Raw genomic sequence first — 23,951 nt, forward strand, 5'->3', positions numbered from 1 at the left:
TGGCAAGCGATCAAGGATGGGGGGTGCTTGGCAAGCGATCAAGGTTGGGGGGTGCTTGGCAAGCGATCTCGGTGGGGGAGTAGGTGGAGGGAGGGGCAGGGTGCTTGGCAAGCGATCAAGGTGGGGGAGGGTGGAGGGAGGGGCAGGGTGCTTGGCAAGCGATCAAGGTCGGTGAGGGTGGATGGAGCGGGGGTGCTTGGCAAGTAATCAAGGTGGGGGAGGGGTGGAGGGAGTGGGGGTGCTGAGCAAGCGATCAAGGTGGGGGAGGGGTGTGCTTGGCAAGCGATCAAGGTGGGGGAGGGTGCTTGGCAAGTGATCAAGGTGGGGGAGGGAGGGGTGCTTCACAAGCGATCAAGGTGGGGGAGGATGGGTGTGCTTGGCAAGCGATCAAGGTGGGGGAGGGAGGGGGTGTGCTTGGCAAGCAATCAAGTTGGGGGAGTGGGTGGAGGGAAGGAGGGGGTGCTTGGCAAGCAATCAAGGTGGCAGAGGGGTTGCTTGGCAGGTGATCAAGGTGGGGGAGGGTGGAGGGAGGGGGGTGGTCCTTGACAAACGGTCAGCAAGCCGTTTACTCAGGGAACCGGGAACACACCCAATCATGTTAGCCAAATGGCCGCTGCAGTTGATCACAAATGCTTTGTGGTTATTTCTTCAATTATTATGTCACAGAGGACGAAATTGAAACGTGCAGTTCATACATTAATTGTTACTTCCACTTTCATCCGAATTCTTTGGAATTTACAAACATGGTCTGGAGTTGCAGGGATCTGTTTTTGCAACTTTATATACAGAGTGGTTATGTTTGCTGATTTACAAGCAGATGGCAGATGACCTTGAGCAAATGAGAGGGTGATGAGAACAGAGAGAGGGTGAGTAAGAGCAGCAGAGCAGGTTTTTAGGACACGTGGGCTGATGCCGTCTGGACCGGTTGCAGAATCAGACGAGGTTAGACAGCAAACTCTCACCTTGTCGGAAGAAAAAGACACAGAGTCCAGGGACAGCTGGATCTGGGTCTGTCTGGAATAAGGGGAATAAAGGGGTCCAAAACCATAAAGGGGTTTTTCGACCCTTTTTGACTTTTTGGAGAATTTGAGAAACTTTTCCTTCATGTCGGTTTCTGTTTCCACAAAAGTAACATACAGGGTAAATTATTGTTCATTTTGGGATTGGGATGTCACTTCATCTCCCCCAACCCCCAACTTTTCAATCACAATCGACGCCCTTTATCAAGAAAGCTATTTTTGTGAAACGTTTGATATTTGAATCACACTTGGTGTGTTCACCGATCACGACTTGTTAATGATATCCAAAACACGAGAAATTTAACATGGAATACTCTACCTGTTCACTCTGCCATCAAACCAAAAACGTATTTCACAAACGACAAAAAAACTAACAAGTCCGATCGTGTTGTGGACCTTACCTGGGTACGTTGTTATCTCTTGCAGTCCCTTCTGAGCTGCTGCGGTGTTTGTGATGTTCCACGACCGATGACAAGCATGAACTCCGACCACGATGAGGATCCCCATGTCTCGTGCACGTCGATCCACCAACTGGCGAGGTAATGATACAGCTCTGTCTTCAGTGCTCCACATTGTTGGAATTCTTCATTGTGACGTCACACTGGAAGGTGACCACGCCCCCTACTTTGCATTATTTATTTTGGTTCTCTCAACCTATCCTGTACATAATAGTTTTTTTCTCCTATTTACCTCTTTTGGTGAAAACCATGTGGCCCAAGGTTGATGAACAACACGAGTCTTTCGTCCTTCAAATCTTTTACACCAATAAGTGCAGGAACGTGTTCAGTTAACGAGATGTGGAACTGAGTGTTGACCCAACTCTTGTATTCTTAGAATCACGGGCTATTCTGTGACGTCATCGGTAAAACTGTGATTCTTCTTCCTCATTTCTCTTGCTTCCACATGTACCGCGCTGTCGGGTGGAAAACGTCCTCTGGTTTATCTGTGTCTGGCTGTGAGTCACAAACATGACTAACTAGCGCTTGCCAAGCCAGCCGTTCCTTAACAGCTTCGAATGGAGTGATGACTTGATCGCTGAAACCCACTGGGCGAACACTCCACAAGAAACATCGGCTGCAACCTGAGACCATTTATCGTTCTGAGATCGGAAGTTCGAAAGTGTAAATATTAGTATTGAGAGAACAAGATTAAATTTAACATGTTACTAAAGTTTAACTATTGATTCCTCCCGGTTTAGATGTTTTGTAACCTTGAGGTTGAGGTTTGGACTATTTCGCCGCGATGAAGGACAAATTGAGCACTACTTTTTGAATAATGACCAATCAGAGCGCTCGCTTGTGTCACATGATGGAGCCGCGTCATTCGTCACAGGTTCGTCACGTGATGTTTGAAAACCTTGATGCATGGAAACTCGGCAAGAACATTAAAAATGACCTCATTCACCCATTTGGCCACTTAGACGGAGAAAATATCGCGAATGTTTGATGAAGGAGGCACGAATGGCCGGTGATCGGTAATATGTAATTATAACGGATCATGAACATCTCGTGGAACTCGAGCACCGTGACCGTGACGTTCGTGCCGAGCAGGTTTCCATGGCACCTGATATCGGTATTTTATTAATAAACGTCTGATCGAACTTGGTGAGAAAAAAATACTGAAGAGGAAGCTGTGCTCCACCTCCTCGAGTCGAATGTTCGTTCTGGTTCTATCTACTTATTACGTACTTAATCCCAAACAAAACCGGTGGGAAAAAAAATAATATTCACGATGGAGTCTTCATGTCCGAGTGATCAGATGTCCGACCTGCAATGTACATCATTCATAATAAGGTGGAACACCACATGAGGGTCTCGGAAAGAAACGAGACACCTTCCTGTGATCTGCCATTGACAGCAGGTTAGTAAATGTTCCCAGAGTGTAAACTATCAAACTTACCGAATGAGTGAAAAGGGTAAAATGTAAATTATTTTATTCCTTCTTGGATGATTCATCAGGAAAACTACTGGAAGCTGCCACACTGAAACACCATGGAGCATCCTGATGTCCATCGGATAAAAAGACCGTGTCACCCTTGAAATGAGATATCATAAAGTTTGTTACAAGGAATATTACAGATTCATGTTTGATAAACAGAAACCAAGAACTGCACCTGAGAGGTAAAAACCATCATATTGAATGTAACAGCAAGTTTAATTCCAAGATTCATGATGGCCATGATCTGACGGGATAATTATTTAATTACAGTGACAACTACGCCGCAGCCGACACATCATTTTGCAGTCCGGTCATAGAGGAGGAACTAACCAAGAATCATGAAGTATTCCGGATGTCCAAACTCATCACTTTATTCTTGAAATGTGCTGAAAGAGAACGAGCTACCCTCACAGACCAGGTAAATACACCTGTGCAGTGAATGGCACTTGGTATGATTTGCTGGTGGCCATCTGAAAATGGCCTCAATGATCATGCACGGTGACGTACCAGTCATTCAGGCCAGGTGTGGGAGCATGCGCCAGAGCAGAGCGTCGCTGCGTCCACTTTCCGCCGATACTCTCGGGGCCTCCGTCTGGCCATCCCCCAAGCAGATGCATGGCCCATCCCGATCTCCTTGAGATGCTGATCATCCTGCTGCAACCACGAGGCACGTGGTCGGCCCATTGGCCTCCTCCACTCATGAGACTCCCTCGCTGAGAGAATCTGGTGAGCTGGATCAGCGTCAGGAAAATAAGCCACATGTCCATACAGCCGCAGCTGATGCTCAAGGACGATGCAAGAAACAAATCTCATTTGAGTCTCTCTCAGCGACCGCTCATTGGACACAAAGTCCAACCAGCGATAGCCAAGGTGTCTCTGAAGAGACCTGGTACCAAAGGAATTGAGTCTCCATCTGAGATCCTTGGTCAGAGTCCAAGTCTCGCATCCACAGAGCAAGACTGGAAGCAGCAAGGATCTGAAGACTTGGACTTTCGTCCTCCCGCACAGGCACCGGCAGTGCCACAGCTCATTATCCAGTGAATCCATGATTCCCCAGGCCCGACCCAGACGTCTGTTGACCTCCTACTCTCAGCCAGCAGAGACATGAATATCACTGCCGAGGGAAGTGAATCTCTCCACGACCTCAACATCCTCACCACAAACAGGCACAGACAGGACAGCAGCATCCAAGATGTCATTGAAAGCCTGGATCTTAGTTTTGACCCAGGAGACCCGCAATCCCAGCGGCTCCGACTCCTCCTTCAGAACCTCGAGGACCCCCAAAAGGATATCAAAAGTCTTCGCAAGGATAACTGCATCATCTGTGAAATCAAGGTCAGAGATCTTGACATTCCCAAACGATGCACCGCAGCTTGATCTCTCTGACATCCTCCCAAGAATCCAGTCCATACAAGTGCTGAAAAGTGTGGCGGCCAGTACACACCCCTGACGAACTCCAGTAACAACTGGAAATAAGTCAGAGATGGTACCACCACATCTGACAGCACTCTCAGTACCAGAGTAGAGTTCAGACATCAGATCGATCAGTTTTGGTGGCACCCCATGAACGCCAAGAATCCGCCAGAGGGCATCCCAATTCACTGAATCGAACACTTTACAGAGATCAACATAGGCTGCAAGCAGCCCCTGTCGAATCTCTCGCCTGCTTTCGGTGAGGACCCGAAGAGCAAGGATACGGTCAATCGTTGACCTCTTTGGTGTAAAGCCTGACTGCTCTGGATGCTGGTGCTCAAGCAGATGGTGGCGAACCCTATCAAGAATTATCCGAGCAAAGACCTTGCCCGGCACTGAGAGCAGCGCCACTCCTCGGTAGTTGTTGCAGTTTTGGTGATCACCCTTCCCTTTCCAGAGAGGGACAACAAGGCCCCTCTTCCAGTCAGTTGGGATGATGCCTGTGTTCCAGGCAGAGCACAAAACTGCATGAAACGACATGAGTGCAGCATTTCGACAAGCCTTGAGAAGTTCAGCATGGATGCCACAGATCCCTGGAGCTTTTCTCCATTTCAACCGGTTTTCCCCAGCCTGTGTTTCCACAAGCGAAGGTGGACCACAGTTGATTGGAGGGTCAGCAACAGGGATTGTAACACGACTGACGTCCAACTCGACAGCTGGTGGATCAGCCTGGTACAACTGCTCAAAGTAACCGGCCCAGCGGGCCTTCACTTCGGACTTCTCTGTCAAGAGCCGACCACTCTCTGCTCTAACTGCAGTACACCGAGGGATGGGCTTGGATGAACGCAATGCACGAATTCCCCTGGAAGCAGGACGAGAATCACCTGACCATAGGTGATGCTCTACCCTCTCACAGATTCCTCGCACAAAGGCCTCCTTGTCCACCCTCAGTGCACGTACAGTTTTACGCCTCAGCTCCCTGAACAGCTCAGCTCTGCCATTCAGCCAGGCCCTGCGACTCTGGTCAATGGTATCCAGTGTCCCTTGAGAGACAAAATTCCTCTTTTGTCTCTTCAGTGAGTTGCAAGACATCCACCGGCAACATCAAGGACGGTGGTCTTGAAGGCACTCCACAACTCTTCAGGACCTCCCAAAGCACCCAGACCCCCCCAAATCTCCACTCAGCTTGTTCGCAAATTCCTCAGCTACCCTCTCATCCTTGAGCTTGCCAACATCTAGCCTCGGCTGGGATGGTGCCATTCTCCTGGATTTAAGGTGCAACTTCAGAGTTATACAACAAGCCAGTGGTCAGTATTGAGGAACTGAGCACTCCGGTAGGCCCTGCAGTTCTGGATCATCTTCCAGCGACCATCAACGAGGACATGGTCAATCTCCTTTGCTACACTGCCAGCGTTGGAATACCAAGTCCAGCGATGAGCTTGTGGGCGCTGAAACCATGAACCAGCCACCCTAAGTCCATGACTTCTTGCAAAGTCAAGGAACTTAGTGCTTTTCAGGTTCACATTTCCTGACCCATGGGGACCAACACACGTCTCATAACCATTCCTATCAGTTCCAGTCGATGCATTGAAATCCCCCAAGACTAGAAGTGTATCTCGTCTGGGACACTGATCAACCACAGACTTGAGCGTGGCGTAGAATGCATCCTTCACGGTGAGATCACTTGCCTCAGTCGGAGCATAAACAGAGACGAGGGAAATGACACCGAAGAAGTGACGAATCTTTCGTCTCATAATATGCTTATTGACCGGTGTTACCTCAATTATCATTGGAGTCAGCTTATTGGACACAGCTACAGCAACTCCTTCTGCATGGTAACCATCAGAGCGACCAGACCAATGGGAGGTGAAACCACCCACCATGATCTCGCCGCAATCCGGTCTCCGAACCTCAGAGAGTTCTGCGATACCGATGTCCAAACGCTTGAGCTCAGATGATAACAGAGACAGGTAACCATCCTCTCTTAGGGATAGGACATTCCAGGCACCTACTCAAAGGGACCGCCTCAGGTTTACCCAAGGAGACCGCCGTCTGGTGGACGACACCTCAGCACCACTCCGACACACTCTCGCGCAATCTGACCCGGGAATGTTACCCCATGGTTTCCCTCCTGTCATCAAAGATTGGGGGTCCTGAAGGCTTTGCCCCAATCCCGTCATCTGGTGAGCTGCCCTGCGAAGGGAAGCTGCACAGGAGGTACTCCCACAGAGTGGGTTTTCAGATTTCTTTGCATTTTTGTGTTTTGCGGAATGAAGGGTTTTATGGTGGCTGGAGTGCAAATCCTGCCACCAACCTCCTACTAATTAACCCAACTGCAGGAGGACGTCCGCAGACACAGTTGGGCACGAGATATGGATGGCCATTGGCTCACAAGGAGCTCCTCCGCCCTTTGAACCTCATGGAAGTGAAAAAAAGGATGAAATGCTTTCCAATGACGAAATTGTACTTCAAAGTGCACAGTGTGGTACGGGCCCTTCAGATAGCGGTAAAAATAAAGTGCCTCTTGGTGTTGATGAAGCGTGTGTAGAATGTAGGGAAGTATCATCAGCACCAGTTTTTCCTGAGACAGACCCAAATAGTGTTTCGGCTCCTTTCAATGTTCCCGCCACAACAAATGATCAATTTACAGTTTGTGAGGCCCCGGTAGAGGTGCTGGACGTAGTTGTACAAGATGGTGGATCCGAGGCCCCATCTTGTGCTGACGAAAGTGTAAAACAGGGCTCTCGAAGTACCACCGTGCATCACTCGGTACCCCTCTTAGACGTGACTGTAAACGAGTTAGTAAAGGTCCAAGGTGATCTTTACGAACCTAGTGGAAGGTTATCTGAGCACTGTCTGCTTCAGATGATGATTGCATGGAGGTGACTGATCTGTCACAGTCATCATCTGATCATTTACAGATATCCCCCAGGTTATTGTATCCTTTCTGAATGAGACGTTTTCGGCAGTGAAATGTTATCATTCATAAACATTTTCCTTACTTGCTTTCCCTCATGCAGACTGCAAAGTATTATTTGAAATTCTAAAGATTTTGAAATAACAAAACCACAAATTCACAGACTGAGGAAATTTATTCCAAAAGCAGGGTTAGAATGTTCTCAACAGCTGCCAAACCCCCCTGATACAGGATGAAAAGGAAGGAAGTGCTTTTTGACACCTTAAACATTAATGGGGGTGGTGCTAACCATTTGTGTCGGATCCAAGTTAAAAACTTGCTGCTTCAGAAACATGTGGATGTCTGTTTATTGCAAGAAGCACACATCAAAGAGACTTCACAGTCTGACTGGCTCTGCCTTAATAAGGGGCTTTGTTTATTTAGCAATCTGTCTTCTGTCTCGGCAGGGGTTGCTTTTTTGCTTCGTCCAGGTTTTGTTCCTGAGGACGAAGTCACATTTGCTCTACGGCGAGGATACGGCGGCCGTACCCCCTCTGAATTGACAGTAACGTGTGGCGGCCGCAGAGTTTCTGAGGTGGCCTCAGGGTGGCCCTACGCCATATGGCTATATTTTACAGGCCGTAGGGTCGCCGTGGAATTATAGCGCGGAGTTATAACTTTTTTCATTTCTACATTCGCCGTAGCAATTCGCCAAGCCGAAACAAAAGAACTGGTAAAAAAAAGCCCACTCGTTACCGTCCGTCTGGCCGCACGTTCGCCTTAAGGCCCCCCTGCGGTTCCCCTGCGGGCACCTTGCGTCTGCCTTGAAAATTATATGGCTGCTGCAGGAACGCCCTAAGGTCACCGTGTGACATCAAATCAAAGACCGTACGGCACCCCCACGTTTTCGGTCTCCACAATTTATAAATACGCCGTGCGGCTACCCGAAAAATAAAAACATATGTGACTGCTACATTATGTGACCATGGAAATACTGCGGCCGCCGTATAATTGCTAGTGGCCGTAGATTTTGGAGACCCCACGGCCGCAGTGGCAAATGTGACTTAGGCCTGACTCATATAGTTTTCATGAAATAGGTAAAGGACACTGAGCATCATTACAGTTGGTATATCAAGGTTTTCACCTCACCTTACTTAATGTCCATGCTCCGAGTGAGAGCGGGGCTCGTAAAGATTTTTTCACACATCTGGCTAATTACCTTCATACTTTAGTCTTTGATAATTGTATTTGTATCGGAGGAGATTTCAATTGCACGTTTGAACCTAATTTAGATAGAAACACACCAGCACAACATCCTGAATCTCATAAAGACATATCTTGTTGTTTTTCATCACTTGGTCTACTCGATGCTTGGCGCATGCAGCACCATACAGCATCTCCGTATACATGGTGCCGATGTGCTTACGGACTGATAACACTTACGAGGCTGGATAGATGGTTTCTTAACTTCACCTTTCGAAACGTACTCGTGTCTTGTAATCTCTTTCCTTCTACTTTCTCTGATCCTCACCTGGTAGTGCTTGGTTTGTGCTCTTCTCAGTTAACTCATAAAAGTGCATATTGGACCTTCAATACCAGCCTGTTCGAGGTTTGTTTTTTTACTGATGCTTTTTGTAGTTTTTTCGGAAAAACTTTTCCAAAGTAAACCTTCTTATTCTTCTATCCAGTTATGGTGGAACAACGCGAAAGCCCAAATTTACGTTTTCTGTCAATGTTATAAGTCCTTTTCCACGAGGAAGAATAAAATTGCTGTTTCACTCATGGAAACTGAAATTTTGCAGTTAGAGGAAGACTTAGCTAAAGCTCAAAATGACAGTAAACTTTGGTTATTATTGGGGAAAAGAGCTTATCTCAGAGAATTAATTCATGAAAACGTCATGGGGATGTCAGTTAGACTCAGAATCCAAAATGTGAAATTTTCTGACACCCCCAAATAAAAGTTTTTTTTTCCAGTTAGAAGGGGTTAAGAAATCCCAAAGGCAGATTTTCTCCTTGTTGGATGCTAAAGGGAATATTACACAAAATGAAAGTGACGTTAAAAGACTTGTGAAAAATTATTTTTCTGATTTATTTGTGAAGGAATCTGTGTGTAAAGATTATGTTGATGAGATGACAAATTATGTTCCTTCTTTGAGTTGTGATCAGCTTCAAGCTCTTGAAAAGCCTGCAAACAAGGTCTGCAAACAACCCCCAGCCTTCTGCTGAAACCCCCAAAATTCAGAATCACTGCTCACCTCCACTCATTCGTTCCTCTTTTTCCCCAATTTCATTCGGAACCAACTTTCACATTCTCTTCAATTTTATTAGTCCCTCCAAATCTTCAAAGACAGCTGTTCACCACCATCTCATTTCATCCCCAATCCAAAACCATGATCTTGAATACCCCTGTTAACCCCCCTTCCCACCCCCAAACCCACCTCCTTCCAAGTTTCCAGTTTTTCCTTCTGCATCCATCTTGTGTCTTCCCCTACCCCTACCCACTGTGTCTTCCCCTACCCCTCATTCTTCCCGACATCCCTTATTTCTCCAAGTCCCTTATCCCTGTTGTTGGCATGTTTCCCCCTCTTTCTTTCCACTGTTATATCTTGATCCATTTTGTGCACCATCCCCAAATGATCACATCTTCTTGGATTACAAAGAAATGTGCTTGGCTTGTCTTATCAAAGATAAAAACAATGCAATTTTTCAGCTCTGTAGCTTATCCAATTTCCGAGATTTGGGCCATCCAACATTTGACCGAGATTTGTCCAATGAGTGGTCGACCTTTACTAAATCCCCATGACTTTATTGCACTTAGACCTGGATAACTTATATCAGTGTAATTTTAAAGCTTATGTAACAGGAGCAGTGTTGTTTTCACATTTATTATTAAACCTGAAAAGTTTATTTAACAGAACATGGTTGCCCTTTGATCAGAGCTGTGACGAAATCCACATTGCAAAACAAAAAGGCAGTTTCTAGCCTGATAAGGTATTGTTGCGGGCCAGGGACCGGTGGCGAGAATGACCGCTAGGTGGGGGAAGTTACGTTGTCTCCCACCAGACTCCCGGAATTGTAGGCCGTCGCTCACGGATAACTCCGTGAGGCGGCGGGTCGCTTAACCGACCATGGACGCCAATACCTCCACCGCGTAGCGTAGGGTCTTTTTGTCAAGAACCAATTTACCTAATTAACCACGCGGTGTCGTCTACCGGGGAACCACGCCCTCGGCACGTCTTGCTCGAACTGGGTCACTCTACCGACTGCGGTAGAGTTCCAACTACCGACTACCAACTCCGGTTCGGGTGCAGTCGAACGGAACTGCCAAAGCCGTGTCAGCGAGGAGGAGCAGATTAACGGGAACAAAGACCCGGCTAAAACTCAGATCCGAACCATGCTGGACCAATGAAAGAAAGGACGGAAACGAACTGGGAACATTTCTACAATTGTTTTATTTACAGCAAGAAGGACACAGAGCAAGCTTATCGCGGATATACAGGAGATTTACAATGATCAAAAACACTTAAATGCAGTTGTACTTAGAAGACGGCGCCACACACGCACAGACACACACACAGACGAAAATAAAACCCAGGTGAATTCCAAGGAACCTCGCAGCCAGGGAGAGAGATGAGCTGGGGTCGCGGCTCGGCTGGATACCTGCACGTTGGAGGGAGGGGGTGCTCAGTGGTGTGGCACCTACCAATGGTCGTGCAGCTCGGCCCGCAGTCACACGCGTGGGGCTCGTGTCCGCAGAGGAACCTGAGCGGAGTCCCAGGGCGGGGATCAGGGTTGCGGACAGGACCCATCGAGAGACCCGGTCGAGGTCGGGTGTCCTCGGTCGTTATCAGAATCGACCAGACGGATCGCTCCACCAACGAAGAACGGCCATGCACCACCACCCACAGACTCGTGAAAAAGCTCTCAGTCTGTCAATCCTCCTCGTACACTGAACTCAAGACTCCAGCAAAACTCCAACGAATGCCCCAGCGAATGCAGAACTGAACTGAGCCTTTTGACTGAACTCCAACGAACGCGCGTCGCAGAGGGTCCCTTCATAGTCCATCGACCTCCCTCAGCGGGGCGAGGCCTTGGTCAAAACTGACGTCAGTGTCCACCCTGATTGGACGGGGCTCCCGTGGGTCCCCCCTTTCTGGGCGGGGCCTCGGCCAGGCACCGGCGAGGCCCGCCCACTCCCCGCGTGTTTGGGGAAGGTGAATGACGGTGCAGCCACACTGCGTACGTTTGGGGAAGCCGAGAAGGAACTGGAACAGCGAACGTGGAGATTTTGCCTCGGAAAAACGAGTCTCTGCAGATAGCGGGTGGACAGTGGTACGCTGTGGCCAGCGAACCGAGGGCTGCAAGCGCTAGGAAGGTACCGTGGAAAATAAAATCTTATGGAAATAAGAGGGAAATAAAGTGATTTATTAACCTAACTAAAAAAACATCGCAATGCACCCCTTCAATTTCCCACTAAACAAGATGAGGGTTCTGTTTACACATATACTTAACGGCATAACTAACTTCGGGGCACCTGTATGTTTGAATGCATACAGTTCCTAGAACCGTAACAGTATTTTTCAACATTTGTGGGAAAAAAAACAACAAGACAAACATCTTGGCGTTACACTCATTGCAGAGATGTACATGAATCGCAGAGTATTTTGACCATTCAATGACCTTGACATAAAGTGTGTTGATTGGCAGAATAATTTCATGGTTCAAAATCAATGGAAATTGGCATAAGAGATAAACGAGTGAAGCAATTTTTTCGATAAACTTTTTCATCATACCGCCATCATAGTATCCCCAATCTATTCCTATTAATCTATTCCATAGTATCATATCCCCAATCTATTCACACAGATTAACAAATCAAGTGAACAAATTTTTCCATCAAAGTCAAATCACCACTCGTACTCTCCTTACTGTATCATTGCTTTCCTTATTGCTGAGTTCAAGTTCTAGTTGCTTTCGCTGGGTTCACAAGTGAGGGGACAATGTCACATGGCCGATTCTTCTGGATTATGGGATGGAGGAGATGGTTCAGCCACAAGTGGGAATCTCACAATGGCCTCATCCCTTTCTTGAAAAATTTTCAAGACTTGGACTATGTCGCCATACCTCCAGGTTATTTTGTTTCCCTTACCCTTTCCCCTTTGTTTCCCTTTTGCACAGACTCGACAAAAAACTAACTGCCAATTCACTTTTACGTCATGTCAAATAAGACTTTAAGACCCTACCAAAATGAGACTCACCACAATGTGACCATATTACTGTTTTTTTTTTAACATATCATTTGTCATCAAAACTTTCAAGGAAACTTCAGTGAGCAAGTTGTGCAGCAAAGCAAAAGGAAGGCAGATTTCTGTGGCAAGGTTGTCCATTGCATCCGTTGGCTGTACAGCCATGTCAAGGCAGCAGACAAGATCTCCACATATTCATCATTGCCTTTTGGGTGCAGTTTTTAATCTCGTAAACCACAAACATAACACTTCAGGATTCCCTGCTGGGAACATAAACAGTAGCACCAACCATGAATCCTTGCTTAATGTGGAGCTGGAAACGTTTTCCAAAGCACAATGATTTTTTCTGAACTGGGAAAGCACAATTGCACCTTCACGTTCTCCACAAACAAATATGTGTAATCATTCCAAAAACCAGTTTGCCAGTCTTCCTTTTCCAGAAAATTATCAAGGATGTAATTACTCTAAGGCTTTCATTGTTGCCACATTTAGCTTATTTCTTCTCTTACCAGTTTTTAACCCAAATAGAGAAAAACCTGAATCTGCCTCAGAACTCATGTGGAAGATAATATTACAGTGTTTTTCACATGTGTTTTTGATGTACTTTGCATGGCTTTTCAATATAACATGAAGTCAGATCTTAAATGGCAGCAAGGTGTTTGTGCATGTTTCACATTGCGCATTGTAGTCCAGGACATTATGTCGCTATTTGGAAGGTTGCATTTTTTTTTTTTTGCTAGATTTGGTAAAAATTTGATATGATGTGGAGTAGACACAGGAGAATCAGAAAAGTATTTGCTGCATTTTTTTCCCCCCTTTGTGCAAGGGGGGTCAACAGCAATTTCAAAATGGCCACCATTTTTTTTCAATATTTTTACTAATATCTCAAGTTTCTTGATATTAAAAACTTATATTAGATAAAAAAATGCACCTGACATAAGTCAGAAATAAAATCTAAATAATATTAAACATGTTTCCCAACTCATTATACATTGAAGTTGAGCACGAACAAATCCAAAATGGCCACCATTTTGATTTTTATACTATTTTAACTTTTGGTAACATGTTTTATTTTCATAAAGCATAACAAAATAATAAAGGTATAATGTTTTCATAGTTAACCGCTGAAATCACCTTTTAAATACAATTGAAACCATGAATTAATGTGGACACTGCTGGCTTTCCATACTTTAAAATAATGAGACATGGGATAAAGGCTGTCTCGGGCAAGCTTGATAATCACAATTGCCATGCGCTCTGAGCTGCACTGATAGGATGAAAGTTTTGACAGAATTGGTAAGTTGAAATTGTAGATTGGAATTGTATAATGTAATTTATAAAGTAAAGCAAAAGATTTAAGGCATATTCTCAACCAAATTAAGTATGCCATGCCTCATTGGGGTAGGTGTTACTTCTATGTACTCGGTGTTAATGAGTAGGCCTTGGACCAAGAATGCCATTCTAGTTTGTTTGGACCAAGAGCTGTTAGGGTGAGGGTTAGAGCAACATTTCATGCACGACAATCGCAGCAGACCATGCCCAAGAACAGGACAACAAAGATATCAAAGGCGACGGTGGACTGCAGGGTATAACAAATAAACCAGCGACTTTACTCAGATACTGTCTTGCTGCCCCTGTCTTAAGTCGCATCTTAAAGGAAGCAGAGGATATGTTGGGGTTTTCGTCATCATCCAAGACAAATACTGATTCACACCATCACCAATCAGAAACCAGACTGAATAAACAGGAAAGTGCAGTGGGTGCAGTGAAGGAGATACTCAGTCCAATGAATATATTTAAGGATGAGAAGGTTAAACTCCATCACCTCGTGACCAAACAGGTGTTAACTGAAGATGCTGAGGCCAGTATTTTGATTGTTGTTGGCAGAGGGGAGTCGGCCAAAGTTGCATTTGTGCAAGAGTGAATAACAGGTAGAAGAAACCTATGGGATAGGATGACAAAGGTCAAGTATGTTAATTGGGATACTTTAAGTTAAAAGGTATCAATGAAGGGCCATACAAAGGACTTTCAATTCAGGTCAACAACCAATCTCTTCAGCAGGCTGTTGGTCATAGCAAAGTCTCGACATGACCTTGATTTGCAACAGGCAATATCTGAGTACGAGTTTGGGAACATCAATCCTGTACTTATGAAGCCCGATGGTACCCTACACCCTTGTGTCAACAAAAGCTATCTGATCCATGCTTTGGAAGGTCTTGCAGAGCCTGAAGCTTCCAAAGAAAGTGCACCATCACAGACCGATGCAGATGTTACATTAACAGAATTCGGAGATGTTCAAGTAGTGCCATCACCGGCGTGCAACAGCCACACGCCAACTGTGAAACGCTACCTCATCATTGAGGGAATGGCAGTCATCCAAACACTGATGAATGTTCAGACTTCCAGCACCTTCAAAGATCTTGGTGAGGCATTTGTAGCCTACATAGATTCCCTACTCGGCAAATACCTTTACACTGGTGGTCGTGTCATCTTTGACAATTATGATAAGACCCTTCCGCTCAAGGAGGATATCCGATACCAGTCATGTCCAACAAACATGGTGTAAATTATTGTTGAAGATTCTACACCAGTTACGAACAAATCAGTATTCTTGTCAAGCAGCAAAACTAAAGATCAACTTTCAATTTATCTTGCCGACAAAGCTGTAAAATATTGCAAACATCCTATTTCAACAGCTACATGACAAGATGTGAACATAAACAAACCAGAGGATCCCCCAACAACAACTGTGAGTACCCAAGAGGAGGCGGACACGCCAATGATTCCTCATGGTATTGAAGTGGCTGCTTCACCAGGAAACGAGGTTGACTTCTTCACACAAGATACTAACTGGTTTGTGTTGATCCTGAGAGGACTGCCACAGCTGGGCAAAAACACTGGCATTGCAACAAGCACATCTGACACTGGAAGAGTTGCACTACAACCAATATATAATCATCTGGGACCCAAACGGGCAGCAGGACTCCCAGGCTTCCATGCCATCGCGGGATGTGACATTACTGGTCATATCAACGGTGTTGGTAAGAGAACAGCATTCAAAACGTACATGCAATCACCACCTCAAGTTGTAAACGCTCTCGCCAAACTGGGAGAAGGTAGTGTACCATCTTTAAATGTAAAGAAGGGGAGTGAGGCATTTTTGTGCCATCTCCTGAGTACTAAGAAAGTATCAGCTGAAGATGCTTCAACCCTCAGATGGAAACGTTTCAAAGCACTTCCAAAAAATAAAGGTGTAGACAAACTGCCACCAACAGCTGGAACATTGTACCAACAAATTCTTCGTGCACATCTGCAGGCCAATATATGGAAGCAGGATATTATCATCTACCCAGTAATTCCTGATCTGTGCCAACTGGGCTGGTCTAAAGAGGGTGGTAAACGAAGACCGGTCTTATAAGAGAGGCAGGCTGCCCTTGAAGCAGTTTGGTAGCTCATCAGACGTACATGTTCAACAAGTGCATGTTCACGTAACACATGCACATGTAAGAGACAAAATCTTGAGTGCACTGAATTGTGTAACTGTGAGGCAGAAGTTGGTGCATGCAATAACATTCTAATGCCAGATGTATCCGATTCATCAGACGGTGAAAATGATGAAGAGAGCAAGTAGTACAGATCAAAATAGGTAAGTATCAAATGGATACATGCATAAACATTGTTCATATAAATACATATTTGAATAACTGTAACAGTGTGTGTAACGTATAAATGGTGGCCATTATGCAATAAATAAATGGCAGCCATTTTGAAATAAACAGTTGGTGTTATCACAGTTATAGGTAATGATTAATAAGCAACATTTGACATTGATGTTTGCTGGTGTATTTCAGTACTGGCATTAAATCATTATTTAACAAAACTCTTAAAATAGCTTTAAATTATCAAAACGGTGGCCATTTTGGATTTTCAGTGCCCAGCTATAATGCAACGATTTGGGAATCATGTTTGATATTGTTTATATTTCATTTCCTTGAAGTATTATTAAAAATATTGAAAAAATGGCAGCCATTTTGAAATTTCTGGTGACCTTCCCCCCCCCCCCCCCCTTGCACATGAAAAAAAAAATGTAGCAAATACTTTTTGGATTCTCCAGTGTCTACTCTACATCATATCAAATTTTTACCAAATCTAACAAAAGAAAATGCAACCTTACATAATGTCCAAATCTATTGTACCTGTGCATCTGGGATTGAGTCTTGGGTTTTGAAAACATACAGGTGGGACTTGCTGCGTAACCTTACATCATGGCCGAGCTGCAGGACATTGTTACTAAGGAGCGGAAGCTGTCCGGGTCCCATGCGTTGGCGTGTTGATTTGGTGTGCCAGAGCTAAGAGCGACCCTGGTTGTGGTCTGCCATGCATGGAAGGAGCATACCAACATGTGCTACGTTTACTAGTCAACAGCACCTCAGGCAGGGTAGCCGCCATCTTGCATTGCACCAGAAAAGCACTGTGCTTGCTGAACACATTGCGTCAGAGAACAATCCACTGCCAGAGCAAGACATCATAACCAAGAAACATGCAACAGCAAAAAGGATTCACGAACATGAACCGATTTGGCCTTTTAGTGGATGATGAGTCGGATCCACTCGATAATCTAAAGGCCGCGAAGGGCAAGAACTTTTGCGAAAGTGACTTTTTTACATGAGTCTAAATGACTGAACTTCCTTAAGAGGATTGTTAAAAAAGCAGATAGGAGGGTTTGCCAGATGGACCTTTCAGAGAGAGATAGAGATAGAGATAGAGATAGAGATAGAGATAGAGATAGAGATAGATAGAGAGAGAGAGAGAGAGAGAGAGAGAGAGAGAGAGAGAGAGAGAGAGAGAGAGAGAGAGAGAGAGAGAGAGAGAGAGAGAGAGAGAGAGAGAGAGAGAGAGAGAGAGAGAGAGAGAGAGAGAGAGAGAGAGAGAGAGAGAGAGAGAGAGAGAGAGAGAGAGAGAGAGAGAGAGAGAGAGAGAGAGAGAGATAGAGATAGAGATAGAGATAGAGATAGAGATAGAGATAGAGATAGATAGATATTTGTCAGGATTTTTTTTTTTTGTGTACATTGTGAAGCTCCGATAAGAGCTAACACACAGAACGTATAACAAAGGGAGCAGGAGACAAGTGAGGCGAAAGAGGGAAGCACAAAACAACAAGGAACAGCATCATTAGAAGATCTGTGGAAAGGAGAGGGATGGTGCGGGGTACACGTGGTAACAAGATAGACACTACAGGGACTTTCAGGAAGGAAAGCAGGGAATTTGAAGGAGGAGGGTTTGGGTGGATTAGCGAGGGTAGAAAAGATCATTGTTTTGAATGAGGTAAGATAAGAGATGGTGGTAAACAGCTATTTTGAAGACCTGGAGGGAAGAGTGGGATTGAAGAGAGAGTGTGGGAGTTTGTTCTAGAGGTGTGAAAAAAGAGGAATGAAAGAGTGAAGGTGAGCAGTGATTCTTGATTTTGGTAGTTTCACCAAAAGGGGTGTGCTGGCAGACTTTGAGCACCCTGCAGAAATATGGGGGGGACAGATCGCAAACAGAGCAGGGGGGGCGAGGGCAGAGAGGAGACAGTAGAGGACACAAAGACTTGCCTGTGGTGAGAGAGTGAGAGACCCAAAGACTCAGTTTCATCGTGGGAGATACCAATGATCCTAAAAGCCTTGGTTCCACAGCATGAAGCCGAGCTAGGTGTGCGGTGGGAGCACCAGCCCAGAGGAGAGAGCAGTACTCCATCAGGCTGTGGATTAAAGCTTTGTTTGTGGTAAAGAGATCAGGTGTGCCAAGGAAGTACTTTGCATGATAGAGGATGCCCAGTCAGTGACTGGCTTTGGAGGCTAGGTTGGAAAAGTGGATTTCCCAGGAACGACCATGGGCAGATGGTGAGACCCTTCACACAATCGACGTGTAATGGCAGGGAGCCTTCACACAATCGACGCGTAGTGACAGGAAGCCGTCACACAATTGAAGCATAGTGACAGGAAGCCTTCACACAATCGATGCGTTGTGGCAGCGAGAAAGGTGTCACCAGGTTTTAGAAGAGGGAGACAATTTTGAAAGTTCATTTTTAAGCTTGGACAGATGTTTTCTGTCTCTCTTGGGAGTGGACACACTTGATGTGGGCTTTGTGGAATAATCTGAGATTTCCTTCCAGGAAGAAAAAGAAAGATGTTTCAAGGCAACTGCTTCACCACAGGATTCAGTGTACCATTGGTGGGAAGAAAGGTATGAAAACTGAATGCAAGATGGGATGAATCTATGCATGAGACAGATGAGGTTTTTGAGAAAGGAATTACCAGGTCAAGTTAACATCAGGGGCAGTAGATATGTGAGACTAGTCAGGAAGAGAATGGCTGCTTACAGTCCCTGCCAATCTGCTTGCATGAAATGCCAGACTCACCAGCGTTGAGGCAGTTCTCTAAGAATAGCCAGAGAGATGTTGACTTTCACAAGCATATGATCAGATGAACCAATTAAAGCAGAGGAAGAGCAGGAGACATTTGCAGGAAAGTTTGTCATCACCAATTCCAGAAGGGATGATTTGCCATTGGGAGAAATCTGGGTTGGAAAGGTCACAGATCAAGTCTGTCCCATGGAGTCACATTTCAAAAGATACCACAAGATGTCTTGTGTAAGTGCGTTTGTTGCTGTTTTAAGTCACTGTACTTTCTCACATAGGTAAGATCAGATACATTTCTCTGAATGTAATGACGACAATGTTTTGTCAATAAATCTTGCTGAAATAAGTAAAGCCATCCAGAAATAAATAAATCTTGTTCAATTTGTAGTAAATAGAAATTACTGTATATTGTTAAGGTAGTTCTCATGAAAAAAACAACATAGATGTAATTTAGGACAGAACTTGTTAGGACAGTGATACAATGTAAAACATTTTTTAAGGTTGGACTGGAATAAATAAAAAAATACTTTGCTGGCATTGCATTATTAATAGGAAAAGTTTTGTTTAAATCTGAGGTCTTCCATGTATGTGCAGAATGTCTATCAGAAAATGACAAAGTTCTTTACCTCTTCATTTAACAAATGGTCCATCATTCTTTGTTGATATGTGACAGGTTGTGCTTCGATTGGAAATTGTTCCCATAAGCCCGTAGGTAATATACCAGATATTCCATTACGTGCATCAGTGAAGGATCATTGTAGTGGAAAGAAACTGATAGATCTGAGCAGCATTCATAACCCTGTAAAAAGCACAAAGGTGTCATGCATTTGAAAAGTACATTTTACATCCGAATGCATATCAGATATCCACATTCCTTAAGGGCCCCAAATATTTCCAAATTATTGTGGGATTGGCAAGAAATCCTTTGTGGTACAAGGCTTTCACGAACATGCTAGCCAGACCGAATGTTTGACAGTAATTCACCGACACTTCGCAAACGACCGTGGGATCTTTAACGTCCATCAACGCCCCCAGTGTTGTTAGATGCATTCACGAGGTTAATGTCCATCCAATGGACGGCACGCACACACCTTGATGCCTCACCCTGCATGCGAAACACCAGGGTTGTATTTTTATTGGCACACCAGGGCCAAAAAAACAAAACCAAGAGGCCACAACCAAGAGGGGGGGGTTAAAGATTCACAGAATCAGAAATTTTTCATGTTTGGTTTAATTCATAAATATAACTACCCTTGACACTTAATGAAAAAAAATTTTCTTGAATAAACATCTTGAAATTAATATTTTCGTGTTTTTGGTGTCTTTGTACTCTCGGTTTCCTCTGCCCCCCCCTCCCCCCCGAAAAAAACGCTAATGGGATTACGTCATTATCACATGACCTGCTGTGTCTTCTTCAGAACACTTTTGCTCCCGGACTTGTATTTGCGTGTGGTTTACATACACTTTATACATAGAAACATCGTAATCGCGTCATTGACCAAAAATAATTGAGCAATTGAAAGTTGACGTAATCCCCATGAATATCAGAGAAAATTTTAATCGATCTGATGGAAAAGAAGAAAAAGGACAGACAAGCTGCCAAAAAGCACCAGAAACTAAGGGTAAGTCATGTACTGTTGCCCTGGCGGTTGTCCAGTTATGTTAAATCAGGATAAGTTAACTACAAGTATTTGTACATTGTGATGATCGTCGCATCCAGTATAGTAATAAGCCGCACCTCTGGTGTTGACAATTGGATCCCCTTTTGTTTATCAATGAGTGCATTTCTCATTACTACAATAATTGCAGGCAAGTGCTGCATCAAAATACCACTAAACTCCACATTTACCACATTCTAGCTCTTTGATTTACCACTTACCAGTTGTTATTGCCGAATCTTTCTTCGACGTCATCCTGATTGTTGTGAACGCCAGTTATTTCATGAACGATGTCATCACAAATTTCCACATCAGGTTCATCATGTATGGTTTTACAAGACCTGCTACGTAATGATTTGACTATCATCCTTTATTAGCTCACCTGGAATGTAGTTCTGGGGAGATTATGGGATGGCGCATCGTCCGTCCATCCACACACAAACATTTGCAACCTCTTCTCTCAAGCTACACACGATTTCAATGAAACTTCACCACAATCTTCATCATCCGGTATGTACCAAAGTTTGTTCATTGCATTAAAAAAGTCAGGCCCGAAGAGAGTCTATGGAGGGTTACCGCAAAACATCGATATGTGCTTTCTTCTAGGAAACTACACATGCAATTACGATGAAACTCGACTCCAAAAAAATTCTGTTTCTGTGGACCTTTAAATGAAAAAGCAAAGAAAGAAGATGGGAAAAATGTGACAATTAAGTGAAATCTATAGAGTGATCGTTTATCGTTGGGTCACGATTTGAATGCAGGTCAAATAGCTCAACCACAAGTGGACAAACTGTACCTATGTCTAGCCTATTGTCGATGCAATTTCTCCAAAATTAGCACAATGGGCATGAGGGTGATAAAAACATTAATAAAATATTATCAATTAAACTTGATATTAAAATAAATGTGTTGTTATAAATCTGTAATGGAAAATGTACTCAAATATGGCATGATTTTATATGCTTGAACATGAATCTATTTTAATTTTAATTTACACAATCATATCTTTCCTCTGTATTGAAAGATAATCAATCTGTAGAGTAAAGATGTTCAAAACAGGTTGACTTTTCAACTAAAACTTTAATCATTATTCAGTTTAAAATAATTGCCTATCATTTAAGTCTGTCTTGCTTGCTTAGAGATTTTTTTAATGAAAGGATAGATATAAGGCACCAGCAAGCTGGATAGGGAATATTATTTCAGCTCAACTGGAACGTTGGTCTAAGAAAATGTCCAGATGTATTCACTAAGCTCTGATTGCTTCCAGATGGTATATATTTCCCCATTCTGTTGGAAGCAGACTGACTTTTAACCAACATACTATCGAAATCCATCAAGATACCCAAAGGGTTGCAGTCATGACGTCATTCTATCATTCTGTGCCGGAAGAGAATCTACACATCTGGGTTTGAAATATATGCTACAATCCTTCAACCAAATCAAGCCGAGGGCTGCACGAAGGTTGAAAATGATCTCCACCTGGGAATATAAAATGTGGTACCAGCGTTTGGAAATAAAAAAAGAACTATGGCTCACTGAACACCAAATAAAGAACTCAACATTTCCATCTCAGGAATCTGGAGCAAGACTGTTTTCTTCTCTCTGGATTACTCCATATATGCATATGTATTTGTTTGTATGTATGATGTATTTGTTTGTTTGTGAAATAAATGTTCCAAATGTTCAGGAGGACTTAAGGATTTCTTCAAAACCATCCCGTGAACCCAAATAACATCACATAATAAACTAGAAGGGCACTCGGGAGAGCGCATGCCTCGACCACGCAATGCCTGAGCCACAATAACAGCTTGGGCCCAATACATTTTTGAAATATCATGCTATACATCGTTTTTGGCCCGATCTCTCAATGGTGAAGAATCGCTTTAAAAATGAAAAAAATTCTCGTATCCGGATTCGGATCTTCACCAAAATCGAATCAATTTGTCCTTGTTTCGTCGGAATTGTATGTGTAGTTTCTGAAAAGAAAGCAAATAGCTCTTTGGGGAGGGGGGCCACCTCCCCCCCCCTGTACATCCCTTTAGACCCCCAAATATATTTTTTTAATGCCATGAACAATCTTTGGTGCATCCTGGGTGATGAAGGTTGTAGTCAAGTTTCATCGGAATCGGTGTAGTGTCTGAGAAGAAAGCAAATACCTATTTTGGGGAAACCCCTCCTACCTCCCCATAGACCTCAAATTTTTTAATGGTGTGACTAAACTTTGGTACATCATGGGTGCTGAAGATTGTAATAAAGTTTCATTGGAATTGTGTCATTTCTGAGAAGAAAGCAAGTATCAATTTAGGAGGGGGGGCACCCCTCCTGTAAACTCCCTCCGTCGACCCCCTCAGAGTCTGAATTTTTTTTATGCTGTGAACAAACTTTGGTACGTCACAGGTTGTGGTCAAGTTTCATCAGAATTCCATGTGTAGTTTCTGAGAAGAAAGCAAATACCTATTTTGGCGGGAAACCCCCGTAGACCCCTTTAGGGCCAAATTTTTCTTAATGCCATGAACAAACTATGGTACATACACGGTGATGAACATTGTGATAAAGTTTCATCGAAACTGTATGCGTAATTTCAGAGAAGTTGAAAGTATTTGTGGACGGACTGATGGATATCCAATAAGCTCCACGGAACTATGTTCCAGGTGAGCTTAAAAAAAATAAAAAATTCTCATATCCTGATCTGGATTCAGATCTTCACCAAAATCGAATCAATTTCTCCTTGTCACAGACCCAACCTGCCCACCAAATTTCGTCCGAATCCATCCACAACTTTTTGAGATATCGTTATATATATATATATATATATATATATATATATATATATATATATATATATATATATATATATATATATATATATATTTATATATATATATATATATATATATATATATATATATATATATATATATATATATATATATATATATATATATATATATATATATATATATATATATATATATATATATATATATATATATATATATATATATATATATATATATATATATATATATATATATATATATATATATATATATATATATATATATCGTTTCAGCCCTATCCCTCAATTGTGAAGAATCATGTAAAAAAATAATTATGGGATCTGGATTCGGATCTTCACCAAAATTGAATCAACTATTCCTCGTCACACACCCAACGTGTCCACCAAGTTTCGTTCAAATCCATGCACAACTTTTTGAGATATGCTGCAAACAAACAAACAAACAAACAAGAAGACGACGTCGTGCAGAGCACGATACTTGCAAAATCCATCAAACAAATGTGACCTAAAAATAATTGGTGGTTGAATTCAGTGACCTGAAATATAAATCCACTTCAAATTTCAAGTCAATCGGATGA

At 43.5% G+C, this 23,951-nt stretch overlaps 1 protein-coding gene across 1 annotated transcript in view; it reads right to left on the minus strand.

The window, feature by feature from the left end:
* Positions 1-10,699: 10,699 nt before the first annotated feature.
* LOC147029309 (glycoprotein-N-acetylgalactosamine 3-beta-galactosyltransferase 1-like) overlaps positions 10,700-23,951 on the minus strand; it is a 91,443-nt gene continuing 78,191 nt past the window's right edge. Inside the window, exons 5-6 of the mRNA XM_085872264.1 lie at positions 19,539-19,711; positions 10,700-12,775 (exon numbers count right to left, since the gene is read on the minus strand). Of these exons, the coding sequence (XP_085728390.1) occupies positions 19,562-19,711 (150 nt within the window). The 3' untranslated portion in view covers positions 10,700-12,775; positions 19,539-19,561. The remainder of the gene's footprint in view (positions 12,776-19,538; positions 19,712-23,951) is intronic.

This window comes from Eptatretus burgeri, chromosome 3 (assembly GCF_056783735.1).
Source record: "Eptatretus burgeri isolate ZD-2024b chromosome 3, Ebu_testis_v1, whole genome shotgun sequence".
Taxonomy (NCBI): domain Eukaryota; kingdom Metazoa; phylum Chordata; class Myxini; order Myxiniformes; family Myxinidae; genus Eptatretus; species Eptatretus burgeri.